Source organism: Brassica napus, chromosome C1, assembly GCF_020379485.1.
Source record: "Brassica napus cultivar Da-Ae chromosome C1, Da-Ae, whole genome shotgun sequence".
NCBI classification, from domain to species: domain Eukaryota; kingdom Viridiplantae; phylum Streptophyta; class Magnoliopsida; order Brassicales; family Brassicaceae; genus Brassica; species Brassica napus.
The window spans coordinates 5079003-5090397 of record NC_063444.1 but is presented as its reverse complement, the minus strand read 5'-3'; the positions used below and the strand labels follow the sequence as shown (position 1 = coordinate 5090397).

The 11395-nt window shown below is 38.1% G+C and overlaps 3 protein-coding genes across 3 annotated transcripts; 1 reads left to right on the top strand and 2 right to left on the bottom strand.

The window, feature by feature from the left end:
• Window positions 1–829: 829 nt before the first annotated feature.
• Window positions 830–2336, bottom strand: LOC111202088 (UPF0725 protein At4g29550). The gene is made up of 5 exons (XM_022694543.2): window positions 2202–2336; window positions 1998–2099; window positions 1618–1924; window positions 1425–1531; window positions 830–1333 (listed from the first exon to the last, which is right to left on the bottom strand). The coding sequence occupies exons 1-5, from the start codon at window positions 2256–2258 to the stop codon at window positions 1007–1009; spliced, it is 900 nt and encodes a 299-aa protein (XP_022550264.2). The 5' UTR covers window positions 2259–2336; the 3' UTR covers window positions 830–1006.
• An 87-nt stretch (window positions 2337–2423) lies between these two features.
• Window positions 2424–4461, top strand: LOC106418341 (UPF0725 protein At5g63820). The gene is made up of 6 exons (XM_013859027.3): window positions 2424–2617; window positions 2749–2865; window positions 3246–3435; window positions 3557–3675; window positions 3798–3875; window positions 3946–4461. The coding sequence occupies exons 1-6, from the start codon at window positions 2504–2506 to the stop codon at window positions 4174–4176; spliced, it is 849 nt and encodes a 282-aa protein (XP_013714481.2). The 5' UTR covers window positions 2424–2503; the 3' UTR covers window positions 4177–4461.
• On the bottom strand, window positions 4290–11379 carry LOC106416994 (probable calcium-transporting ATPase 8, plasma membrane-type). Its single transcript, XM_022693858.2, has 18 exons — window positions 10602–11379; window positions 10433–10528; window positions 9983–10036; window positions 9874–9906; window positions 9729–9758; window positions 8853–9658; window positions 8501–8764; window positions 8262–8381; window positions 8106–8168; window positions 7917–8015; window positions 7702–7815; window positions 7452–7619; window positions 7343–7378; window positions 7011–7278; window positions 6764–6865; window positions 6465–6663; window positions 6272–6378; window positions 4290–6165 (listed from the first exon to the last, which is right to left on the bottom strand). The coding sequence occupies exons 6-14, from the start codon at window positions 9072–9074 to the stop codon at window positions 7216–7218; spliced, it is 1149 nt and encodes a 382-aa protein (XP_022549579.2). The 5' UTR covers window positions 9075–9658; window positions 9729–9758; window positions 9874–9906; window positions 9983–10036; window positions 10433–10528; window positions 10602–11379; the 3' UTR covers window positions 4290–6165; window positions 6272–6378; window positions 6465–6663; window positions 6764–6865; window positions 7011–7215.
• Between the last annotated feature and the right edge of the window lie 16 nt (window positions 11380–11395).

Here is an 11395-nt window from a genome sequence, read left to right as displayed (position 1 = left end):
CCGGTTTTGGGTACCGGGAGGCGGTGGCTCCTTCAGCATCGCCATCGTCGGCTTCTGCTTCCGGGAGGCGGTGGCTTCCGCAACATCGCTGGCGCCGGCGTTCGTTTTAGGGTTTTTTTTATTTCTCCTCATTTAGATCTACGAGTTTGAGCTTCTTTGGTTATCGCTTCTCGATCTGAATCTGTTGCCGCTTATATGTCGGAGATGATGAATCGATTGTAGGCTTTAATATCTGTTGGTAATTCGTAGATCCGTCTGTTTGGTTTGAAGTTTATGTGTTTGTTGGATTCGAGTATCTCGAAGGTCTGGTTGAATGGTTGAGTTCCGGTTTCGACTTTGCTGTCGACGGTGGCCGTTGAGTCGTCGTGACGCGGTCGCTGGTACCGGAGGAAGAAAGGAGGCGTGCGGCTTCGCGTGAAGAGCGACGCCTAGCCTACTAGGGTTTCGGTTGTTTGTGTGGGCCTCGGGCCTAGTTTGTTTTACTTGGTTGTATGCCTCTGTTTTTGGGCTTCGGATTTTTGTAAGGTTTGGGCTTTGCCCATTTTGGATTTAATCCTATTAATAAACTTCAGTTGGGAAAAAAAAAAAACTTATAGATTAAAACATACTAAAGAGTTGTTACAACTAGGATGTCACTGGAATACAGAGACCACAACTATTGATTTTAGCATGCTTAGATAATTCATCCGCTTCTGGACTCTGCAGCCATAAACAAAATATCATCCAAATGTCCTTGTATGTTTGCATAATCAAATTGTCAAGATCATCCAAGTGGTTATCATCAATTTGGTTACCCAGTTTTAGCGGAACCTTTTTTACAATAAACATGTACAACAAAGAAAATATGCTGACAATAAAATGGGAATAACTTTAAGTTTCATAACATAATTCTGATCTATCAGTTCGATCATACATTGATACTACTTATTAATACATTCTCGAGATTTTTCCAAGTTAAGAAGTCTTGTGAATTTAAACAAGATACTGAAATTTGATCTCCGATTCCTTAGACTCTCGAACACGTAACCTCGAGGCGCATGTGCCCAGGTTTACCATCCATCGTCTTCCGTACAACCGCCCTGTAACGACCTTTCGTTGGATCCTCCACGCAATCAAAAGTTATGTAGAAGATTGCATTGGCCGCAATGAGCTTATCACGCGGCTCTTTCTCACCTTCTCCATGAGTTTCCACAACCACATGTTGAGTAATCAAAGGTCGGCAATCCTCAATCTCTCCCGGACTGAGAGGTCCATTCCATTTCGTGAAGAAGGCAAACTCAGTTAAGAGAGGCAGCCACCCGTTTTTCTTGTCATGAAGCTCTGATTGTTCAACCTAATGGATCCACACACCCAATAGTAAAAAACAATCAAAGGAAACATGAATGATATGAATTGACTACAAGACAGGAGAGTTAACCACTTACCACATAGCATCGTTGCTGACGGTCATCAGAGAGCCATTCAGGCATTTCATCTTTGTAATAATCATTAACTGCTCCCTCGTCCCACTCATAATCAGCCTCGTCGCTACCTTTTTAAGCACACAGAGAAAAACTAATGATAATATGGCAGAGGAACCCCTATACGAATAGCTGTTAGACACATTTTTTTTTTTACCTTCCACCCTGCAAATGTGCGTCTCCCACCACAATTTGGGGACGAATGTGACTTGATCATCGACATGCTTAACGCAAGTCTCGAAAGTGAGGGGAGAAGTAGGGTCGGATGGATTAACGGCGTCAAATGTTATGAAAGACTTGGTGAAGGAAAGGCGATTCTGCTCATGTATCTGAATGATAACCTGAAAATCGTAAGCTGTGCCATTCTGAAGATTGTAACAGTAAAGTGCAAGTCTAGCGCAGAGGCCTCTGTCATAATGAACACGCCATGCTTGAGGTTTTATCCTTCTACCAGCAAAGAAAGCCTAATAGTGAATTATAAAAACAAAAGTCAGGTACGTGAGAGGAGAAATGAACAAAACTCAAGATGTTACGTACGTTGGCATCTGTAACGTATGTGGACCACCCTCCATCAGCCGGATCATAGGAGGAGGAGAACGGTTTTTTATCTTCTCCGTTCTCCTTCAATAGCGCTCGGATCTACATAACCAAAGCAATATATTATAGAACCAAGCACTAGCGATATATGAAAGGAAGCTACGAGCCTATAAAGAAGATGATTTATAAGAAAATTCGGAGAACCTCCGCTGCGAATCGGGCATAATCAGGATCATATTCTTCTGGCGACGAATCCCCCATATATCCAGACCCTAATTTTTCAGATCGCAGGAAAATTATAAAGAATAACAAATGGGTCGAAAATGGGCCACTATGCCGTGGACCTAGACCCAAATGTTTCGTGTTTATGGGCTTACAACTGACAGAATTTTGATTTAGTATTATGTTTTGTAGACCTAAAGTGACGCCTCGATTAAAGTTTATCTTATGGCTGTTGGATATATCCTGAAAAAATTGTGAGATCTGGGGAAGAGTTGGAGGAGGTTATGGAGGATATTGAGTTATTGCGATTGGAAAAAAGAAGGCGGAAGGCTAAGCTAAAGTTCTTCGGTTTGGATGTTCCGAACCATCCCGATTTCAATCAAGAAGGGCTGGCCGATGTAATCTCTCTTCGAATTCTTCTTAATCATGTTGTTGCTGCTTGTATATGTCTATCGGTCGTGTTTTTTGGATTTGACAGTTGGATGATTTGATGATCTTTTCGATTTTTTTTTTCTTCGTGTTTTTGTAGGGTTTTGATGTGAATAACAGTTGTTATCCGTCTATGCTAGTTAAGTCTACTTGGGGCGATGATTATGATATCGCTCTTTATGGTAGGCTTGGACTTCACTGCCACAATTTTCACAAGGTAAACTGTGATCACTGCATCTTCATGTTTTTTTTTTTTTCATTGCTACTGATGTGGGGAACTTGGGTAATTTCTTTATTTATTTAGGATTTTCATGTACATTATTATGCTGTGTAAAACATTGGAATAAAGATTTTAGTTTAAAATCATATATAAAAAATTGAAGATAATATATACTATAACATGATTTTTCTTAAAACAGTTGTTATACCTATATGAGTTTTATCTTTATTTTTTCTTTGTCAACGGATCTATGGAACATGGTGAGGTGAAATAAATTATAAACGTGTGTGTTCCACAACGCTTTATGCGCCTTCTTTGGTTATTTTAAAATGGTGGATTGCATTATTTAAAGAGCTAATCTTTTTGCTTTGAGACAGGGAACAAACTTCAAGTTTGGGCGCTGGGAAAAGTATAGTGTTATCTCTACTGCATACGACTACGTCTATGTAACTTTGGACGCCAAGGATCCTGTCTCTGGCTCGGTCTTCTCTTTTCAGACCTTGTTAAACGAAGATTCTTCTCCAGACCGTCCCGTTATGTGGACTACCTTAGCCTGCAGAATCAAATGTAAGATTATATCACCAACATTCGTGGTCTGTGATGGATATTGTCTAAGTCTTTATATATATCGCTGGGAGTTCTGGTTTAATTTAAGAGAACTAACTGTTTATAGAGAACTCTTTTATAGGTGAAAATGCTGCGGATGCACGTTGGGACGATAAGGCAGTAGATGATTTCTACAAAGATGCAATACCCAAATGGTCGTCTGATGAAGAATTGGCTCGTGGCAAGAAAAACTATTATGTGGTAAGATCATATCCACTGTTTGAAACTGCAACTTCTTTTTTTTTTTTAGCTTGAGAAGGCAACTTGTCTGACATGTTAACTAGGCAGGTAACATACATTCTGTTCTGTTGATCTCATCACAGGTGCAAGAATCAGAGTTGCAGGAGAATGATTGGCTGTATCTATTCACCGAAATTGCGTTCTACTCAAAAACAAATAATGTAAGTCCCCTTGAGAGAGATTCTCTGCCAAAAAAAGAAAGAAAATAACTTGAACCTTTTTCTTTTGTAGGTGTTGACTGCTCCCCCACCCTTGGAGATTGAGAAGGTGGTTGTAGTAACTAAAGAAGACACAGAAGAAGGCCATGAGAAGCTGAAAGCCCATAATGCAATCTTCTACGTAAGTTACAAGTATAATGGTGAATCTTCAGAATGGGCGGGTGATCACAACGCGGTAATAAGGAAAACCATGGATGGGAAGCCAGGACATATGTATATTGAAGTTGCAGCAACAGCAGATTAAGCTGAAGAAGAAGAAAAGATTGATAGGGATCTGCTCTTTTACAATACCTATCATTAACGCCTATTAACCTGAAGAATAAGAACAATAGACAGAACTGCGGATCTGCTCGTTTATAATTTCTAAGGCTATTTACTAATTCTGTCATGATATGTTAAATGTTTTATGTTGTGTTTGTCTAAAACTATTTGGACTAGAACGAGTTGGATCTATTATTATCGTTTAAGGAGAGATTTCTGTTTGTAATGCAATAATTAGTATGAGAACGAATGGTTCATTGATCTGTTATGACTTATGTCTAATCATTGATGTTTGCTCCCTAAGGCTGCACACTTTTTGTAAAGCATCTGCAAGCAGACAGAGTGAATGGTAACTTCTTTCAGTTTCGTATTCATTTCCTTATTTGTTCAACCCATAATGTGAAGACTCAATATGTACTATGTTCTCTTTTTGTTTTTGTTTGAACATTACGTTATATGTTCTCCTGCAGTGTCTTAGGGTATTAAATGATTGCCATTTCAATACCTTTCATTTTATATGCACTAGTGGTTTTGACCGACCCTATGGTTCGTTGTGCAGCACAAGTTCTATCAAGGGAAAGTCTGATTGGTCTCTTGTTTTCCTTCAAAAGCCTATACAAAGGCCCAACCATAAATACGTTAAATAAACTGTAAACCAATATAAATCGAGGATTTTCCATTTACAGATATAGACTTTAATTTAACATACGTAAAGGAATTATTTTCATATCTCAATTAGGATTCCATGTCTTAATCGTAAAGCATTTTTTTTGAAACATAACTAGTATGACCGGACCGATGGAGTTGTAAATATTGAAGTTTATTTTTTGGTAACAGCCCATAAATTTCATTATTGAAGTTTAATTTGTTATTAGTAGAGCTATTGTGATTGAAGTCCTATGTCATTTAAGCTTATTTATTAAACATTTTTTAGTTCGGAGTTTGACAATCATCGGAATGAAAAAAGAGCAGCCGGTGATGATGCTGGCCACTCGAAGGCGACGGTGCCGGACATGGGCGCTAAAATCTACCAGTGGATATGTCAAACTCATCTTAAATTTGGCATTTCAATATCTTAATTTGGTCGGAGACATTATTCTGAAGTTTAGTAATTAATAATTGTGTTTAGACAAAAAAAAAATTAATTAATAATTGTGTAATTAGAAAATATTTTTCTAGCAAGTATATCATAACAAAATAGGTCCACATAAACTTAGAACTTTATTTTCTAATGAAAATTAGTTAACAAAATTTAAGTTAGTCTACCAATATCAAGTGTGATTGGATATTTTGGTTACTAAAATATTCGTATACTCTATTAGTCAGTTGTGGATATGATTTATTATAACTATTTAACAAGAGTACAATATTTAAACATAACTAATTTCCGAAACTTTTGTTGAAAAAATTAAATGTTCACTTTTAAAAACTTCAGCAAGATAATGATCCGCGAGGGCAGCAACAGCGCGGATTTTAGTGTCAGAGGACTGTGATTACATTTCTCTAGATGTCGATATGTAGAATATTGTGAAAGAAATTTTCCAAACGAGATAGAATGAACAAATTCGTTTAGTTTGCAGTCTTTTGAGTGTCCAGCGAGTTTCATTTGGCTGCGGTTGTAGGTTGTGGTTCCCTTTCTTCGGCTCTCTCGCTCATGCACCAACACATAACCTCGAGGCGCATGTGCCCAGGTTTCCCATCCATCGTCTTCCGTAAAACCGCCCTGTAACGACCTTTCGTTGGATCCTCCACGCACTCAAAAGTTATGTAGAAGATTGCATTGGCCGCATTGAGCTTATCACTCGGCTCTTTCTCAGCTTCTTCATCAAGAGTTTCCACAACCAGTAATCAAAGATCTGCATTCCGCAATATCTCTCGCCCTGAGGGTTCCATTCCATTTTGTGTAGAAGGCAAATTCAGTCAAGAGAGGCAGCCACCAATTTTTTTTGTCCTGAAGCTCTGATTGTTCAACCTATGGATCCACACACCCAATAGTCAAAAAGAAAAACAAACAGTGGAAACATGAATGATTTTGTACATCTATGAATTGACTACTAGATGCAACGCAGAAGAGTTACCACGTAGCATCGTTGCTGATGGTCATCAGACAGCCATTCGGGCATTTCACCTTTGTAATAATCATTTACGGCTCCATCGTCCCACTCATAATCAGCCTCTTCGCTACCTTTTAACCACACACAGAAAAAAATATGACAATAGCAGAGGAACCAGTCATAACGTATACGGATAGCTGTTAGACATCTCTTTTACCTTCCACCCTGCAAATGTGCGTCTCCCACCACAAACCCAGTCCGCTTGTAACTTGTTCATAGTTATGCTTAACGCACGTCTCCAAAGTGAATCGAGAACGGTCAGCTGGATTCATTGCCTCCAGTGTTATGAAAGACTTGCTGAACGAATCATACCCAGTGTATAACGTTCTCACAAACCCAAAATCGTAAACTGTGCCCTATAGAGATGAGAAAGTAGGACAGGAAGCTTAACTTAGGTGATAAGTGGTGAATGTGTGCGTAATAAAATAGTGTTAGAACAAGACTAGAGAAGAAAACCTTCTGAAGATTGTAACAGTACAGTCCAAGTCTAGCGCAGAGATCGGTGTCGTAATAATAGCGCCACTGTTCAGGTTTTATCTTCTCACCAGCAAGAAAAGCCTACGCACATTCACAACTAAATCAATATCCACAAGAGAGAGAGAGAGAGCATTATAAATACACAAGCCACGTGAGAGAAGAGTGATCACATGAACAAAATCAAAGCAATTTAGGATAGTTAACAAAAGGGAGATAAAGATCTTACGCTGGAATCTGTAACGTATGAGGAGCACTCTTGATTATCATCTGGGACGTTGTCGTCAGGTATCTCCTTGGTCTCCTCTTCCGTCTACATCAAAAATCAACTCCATTTTTTTTTTTCAAAAGTAAAAGCACAAACTCCTACTTTAACATTCCTGCTGATATACTGAAAATATGTTAGGACTGAGTAATAAGGAAACGCTAATCAATTAACGAACTATCCTTACTCCTCTGGCCTCTATCTTGTTCTCTTCCTCGAAAGTTGCTAAAGCCTATCATCACAACAAGAGAAATTAGACAATTAACAAAATATGAATAATAATTACATCTACGCACCTGCATCTCATCATCCTCAACTGGGCGACATGGATTCTATAAGAAAATTTGTTTTGCGATGTTAGTACAAGAGAATTTAAAGGTACCGTGGCCAAACATAAACTATTACCTTAATACCAAAGATACCAAGCAGAACAAGTCCTCCTTTTGGTAATATCCAATTTTTTATTTCCTTTTGAGATGGAACATCTTCGTTTGCAATGGTTGTGAATGCAAGAGCAACGCATCTTAGTTCTTGTGCAACCATATTGTCGATAACAGCTTTGAATGCTTCCCTCTAAAATAACATAACCAGATTCAGAAATATGTTTTGCCAACCTGGTTTTCATTCATAAGTTAAAAGAATAATGATTGCTAACCTCGGTTTCACTCATCGGTAAGGAACTTTTGTTATAAACTTGTGTACACTGTTCTAGGATTTTGTTAGCGTCGCCTTTCCAGTGAATCCGAACACCAGGCCTACTTGTATTTTTCTGAGGATAAAATAAAAGTTAAGACTTAGGTAAAACAAGTATACCAAAATTGATCAACTAGAAAAGCAGAAAGTAGCAAGGAATAATGAGACATCACTTACACATTCAACTGCTGTGCCTAGGCATTCCATGGACGAATCCATTCCAGAACGTTTAATAAACATGGACTCGGACTTGATAGAAGTGAAGCTCATGTCTCTCTGCAAAAGATACAACAAGTATGAGAATTAGTAATCAATACAAAAAAAATTGGAACAACTAGTTGAATCAACTGAGACTGGAAAGAAAACCTTTAAGGCCCATTTAAGTAAAGCTCGGTTTGTTGGACTTCCAATGATTACATTCTCACCATCCTGTAACCAGAAAACATATATATACATTATAATGTTCATTAAGCTTAATTAGAGTGACAATCAAGTAATATTTATATAGTATTTAAATCATACCTCAAGCTGAATCACACTGCCAGACGTATTGTGACAAATTCCTTCAAAAATCAAAAATGAGATATAATCTGAGATACCGACTTGATGACCACCCTCAATAAAATGTTCTTCAACCTTCCTCTGCAAAAAAAAAAATAGACATCAGTTTTAAGAAACTGAAAACTAACATGAATAGGTAACTAACTACTTTGATTAAGAAAACATTATCACTAAACTAAACAATAAAGAAAACACATCACCTCGTATTCGCTCCGGACTTCTCCACAGAAAAACATTTTGAAGAGTCTAGTTGGAACAGTATATGATGGCACTCCAGATGTACATAGTTCAAGTAGCATAATATCTAAAGATGCCTTGAAATATCCCAGTAATCCCCTTTCTTCACCATGGCTATTCCTGCAGTGTGCAATCAACTCTCCATTCTCCACGGTTATAAACCGTATTGAAACTTGATGCCATGCAGAGAAAACAGAATGAACAGAGGTAGGTCCGCGGTAAACTCCCTGCAACATAGGAAAATGCATAATTGTTAGTTCCAAATTATTCAGATCTATAACATCCAAAAAAAATTTCTTTGAATAAATCACTTACATTTCCAATCCTTCCAAACTCGGGCTTAAAGATACCAATTTGAGCAAGTATTGGTTGGGTCTGAAGGTAGTGAATTGCTTTACGGACATCTGAGAATGCTCTGGCGTCATTTAAGACGTGATGCAGTTTAACATGACTCTTGGAGGGAAGCACCTGAGTATGGCATCCAGTATGACCCCAGTCATCAGTTTTTGGCATACCATAAGCCATGGCATATTCCATACCGTAGATGCATGGATACGGATAGCAATAGTGCTTTTGTTCGGTCTTCAAAAACACTTCCTTTGCCCGAGCAGGATCGGCAAAATCAACCAAAAACTGGCCAGAGTATGATGTGAGCTTCTCGTCAATATGGTGAATCTCACGGGCCTCACTTATATGCTCACTTCCCCCAATCGACCAACAATTCTCTGCATTTCGATTTATTATTCATCACACAGTGCAAACAAAATTCATTTAAAAGAAAAGATTGAGACCAAGTTATTTACGATGTTTTCCTTGGTTTTGTACTGGAAACTTTGATTTTTCCCAATTTTTGCAGTCCTCTTTCTTTGGCCTCTGAAATCAACATAAAAACTAATGAGAAAGAAAAAATTGGAAATGAAAGTCAAACATAACTAGTGACACCAACTTACTACGAAGTTAGCCCAAACTGTAAAAGTTCCTTTTTTAGCCTTGAAAGAAAAGATTTCACCATTTTCCGGCCTATGTAAAATGATATCTAGCAGATGTGGATGTAGCATTTGTGGTATTTCTTCGAATGGCTTCTGAAGAACTTTAGGCATCTTCTCCAAAGGGATGTACGACTGCATAAAAAGTCAATCGTTATGATCACATACTACTAACAGAGATAAAACAATATGAATGTATCCATACCCGCAATTTGGCCAGGGCATCTGTTGATCCCTATTAACAAATATTTCCGAACAAGATATAGATCAATTCAAATATATAATGAGAATATCTCCTAAAAGGCTTAGAGATACTTTGAAAAGAAATTTGATAAATGAAAGAATATTACTTGGCTGGACGAGCATTCTCCGCGAGTTACAGTCTGCAAATATGTAGTCATGTTACAGAAAATGTAAAAATATATCAAACAAAACGAAACATCTATTTCATGAACATACATGACGCAAAACTGGGCTAGATATGTGATCCATGTTCTTGGAATCCATCTTCTTCTGTGGAGAAGGAAAAAAAAACAAACTTTGTTCAACTGAAGAAAACAGATAATCAAGAGGAACCATGTCTAGATTGACAACAAATTACTATTAAACTTGTGTTAGTTTGGCTACTCAAGTTGCAGAATATTTTGATGAAAAACTAGTTGCTTTTGATACTAATGAAGTCGCTACTGTTCTCTGTTGATCCAAGGATTACTGTCAAACTTAATTCACCTGCTACATCTAGTGTAACTCACTAACTCATACAATATGTTAGGAGCTCTTAACAGGAGAATGGAAGCAGGATCCATGAGACATTGAAGAAGTTTCAGTGACAGTGGAAAACAAACTATGGCAACAAAAACAATTTTGTTAGACTGGTGCTACTCTCGAACAAGAATCACTTGGACTTACAGATGCAGTGGTGACTGGTGAAGAGCGACTGTGTTCAACCTCAGGAATTGATGTCACTACTAATCGCTGGATGTTGTTGATGATTTTGCCACCTGCCTGCATTTATGAGGAAACATAGCTCACAAACCTGAGAGAATCCAACAGAGTAAATCAGTAACAAGCAGCTCACCGGCGAACTCGGAAGGAGGTGAGAGCCGCAACTCGTAACAAGAGGTTCACCGGCGAGAGACTAAACCGGCGAAATCAGAGGCAGGTGAGGGTCGCAATCGATTCCAGCTCGTAACAAGCCGTTCACCTGCGAGAGATCCAAACCGGCGAATCAGAATCAGGTGAGAGTCGCGAGAATGTTGGATTCCAAAGAAACGTAAAAGAAGCCACCTCAGATTCGTCTCAAAACGAGTTAGGGGCCCCCATAACTAACGTAAAAGAAGCCACCTGAAAGAAAATATCAGAAAATCAAAGACGTCTACCTGAGATTGCGAGAAACGAACCCGCGGAAACAAAATCGGTGCCAATCGCAAGAATGAAGAGGTCTCTAACTCTTCAACAGCTGAGATTTTAAAGAAACTGAAAGCTGAATCAAAATCGGCGACCAGTATTTTCGTTGCGAGCTACAGGAGAGTAGCCGTTGGCGGCAAGTTTAGAACTCAGAGCAATGAAGACGAAAGTCTCCAACTTTCTTCTTCTTTTGAACAAAATGTTTCTAAAATAATATTTATGATCCGGTACCTATATTCCTCTGTTGTTTCTTTTTCGCCTTCTTTTTAAGAATACTCCATTATTTTCCTCCTTGGACTTTTGATTTCATTAGAAAACTCCCCAAAACTTTAAAATTATGTCCTAGATTCTGACTCAGTTTTTCAAACACACATAAATAATTTAAATTCTGAACAATTAATTGGTATGATTTGTGTTTATTTAAAACATTTACAACTTGAATGAACTTAACTTTGTTGATTGTAT

Excerpts from the sequence above, each read along its gene's own strand:
- LOC111202088 (XM_022694543.2), bottom strand. The coding sequence starts at position 2,258 with ATGGGGGATTCGTCGCCAGAAGAATATGATCCTGATTATGCCCGATTC. Across the intron at positions 1,925-1,997 it reads CATACGTTACAGATGCCAAC|GCTTTCTTTGCTGGTAGAAG; the intron begins GTACGTAACATC and ends ATTCACTATTAG. Across the intron at positions 1,334-1,424 it reads GTCAGCAACGATGCTATGTG|GTTGAACAATCAGAGCTTCA; the intron begins GTAAGTGGTTAA and ends TGGATCCATTAG.
- LOC106418341 (XM_013859027.3), top strand. The coding sequence starts at position 2,504 with ATGGAGGATATTGAGTTATTGCGATTGGAAAAAAGAAGGCGGAAGGCT. Across the intron at positions 2,618-2,748 it reads ATCAAGAAGGGCTGGCCGAT|GGTTTTGATGTGAATAACAG; the intron begins GTAATCTCTCTT and ends GTGTTTTTGTAG. Across the intron at positions 3,876-3,945 it reads TCTACTCAAAAACAAATAAT|GTGTTGACTGCTCCCCCACC; the intron begins GTAAGTCCCCTT and ends TTTCTTTTGTAG.
- LOC106416994 (XM_022693858.2), bottom strand. The coding sequence starts at position 9,074 with ATGGAATATGCCATGGCTTATGGTATGCCAAAAACTGATGACTGGGGT. Across the intron at positions 7,816-7,916 it reads TAGGCACAGCAGTTGAATGT|AAAAATACAAGTAGGCCTGG; the intron begins GTAAGTGATGTC and ends TTTTATCCTCAG. Across the intron at positions 7,379-7,451 it reads TTGGTATCTTTGGTATTAAG|AATCCATGTCGCCCAGTTGA; the intron begins GTAATAGTTTAT and ends ATTTTCTTATAG.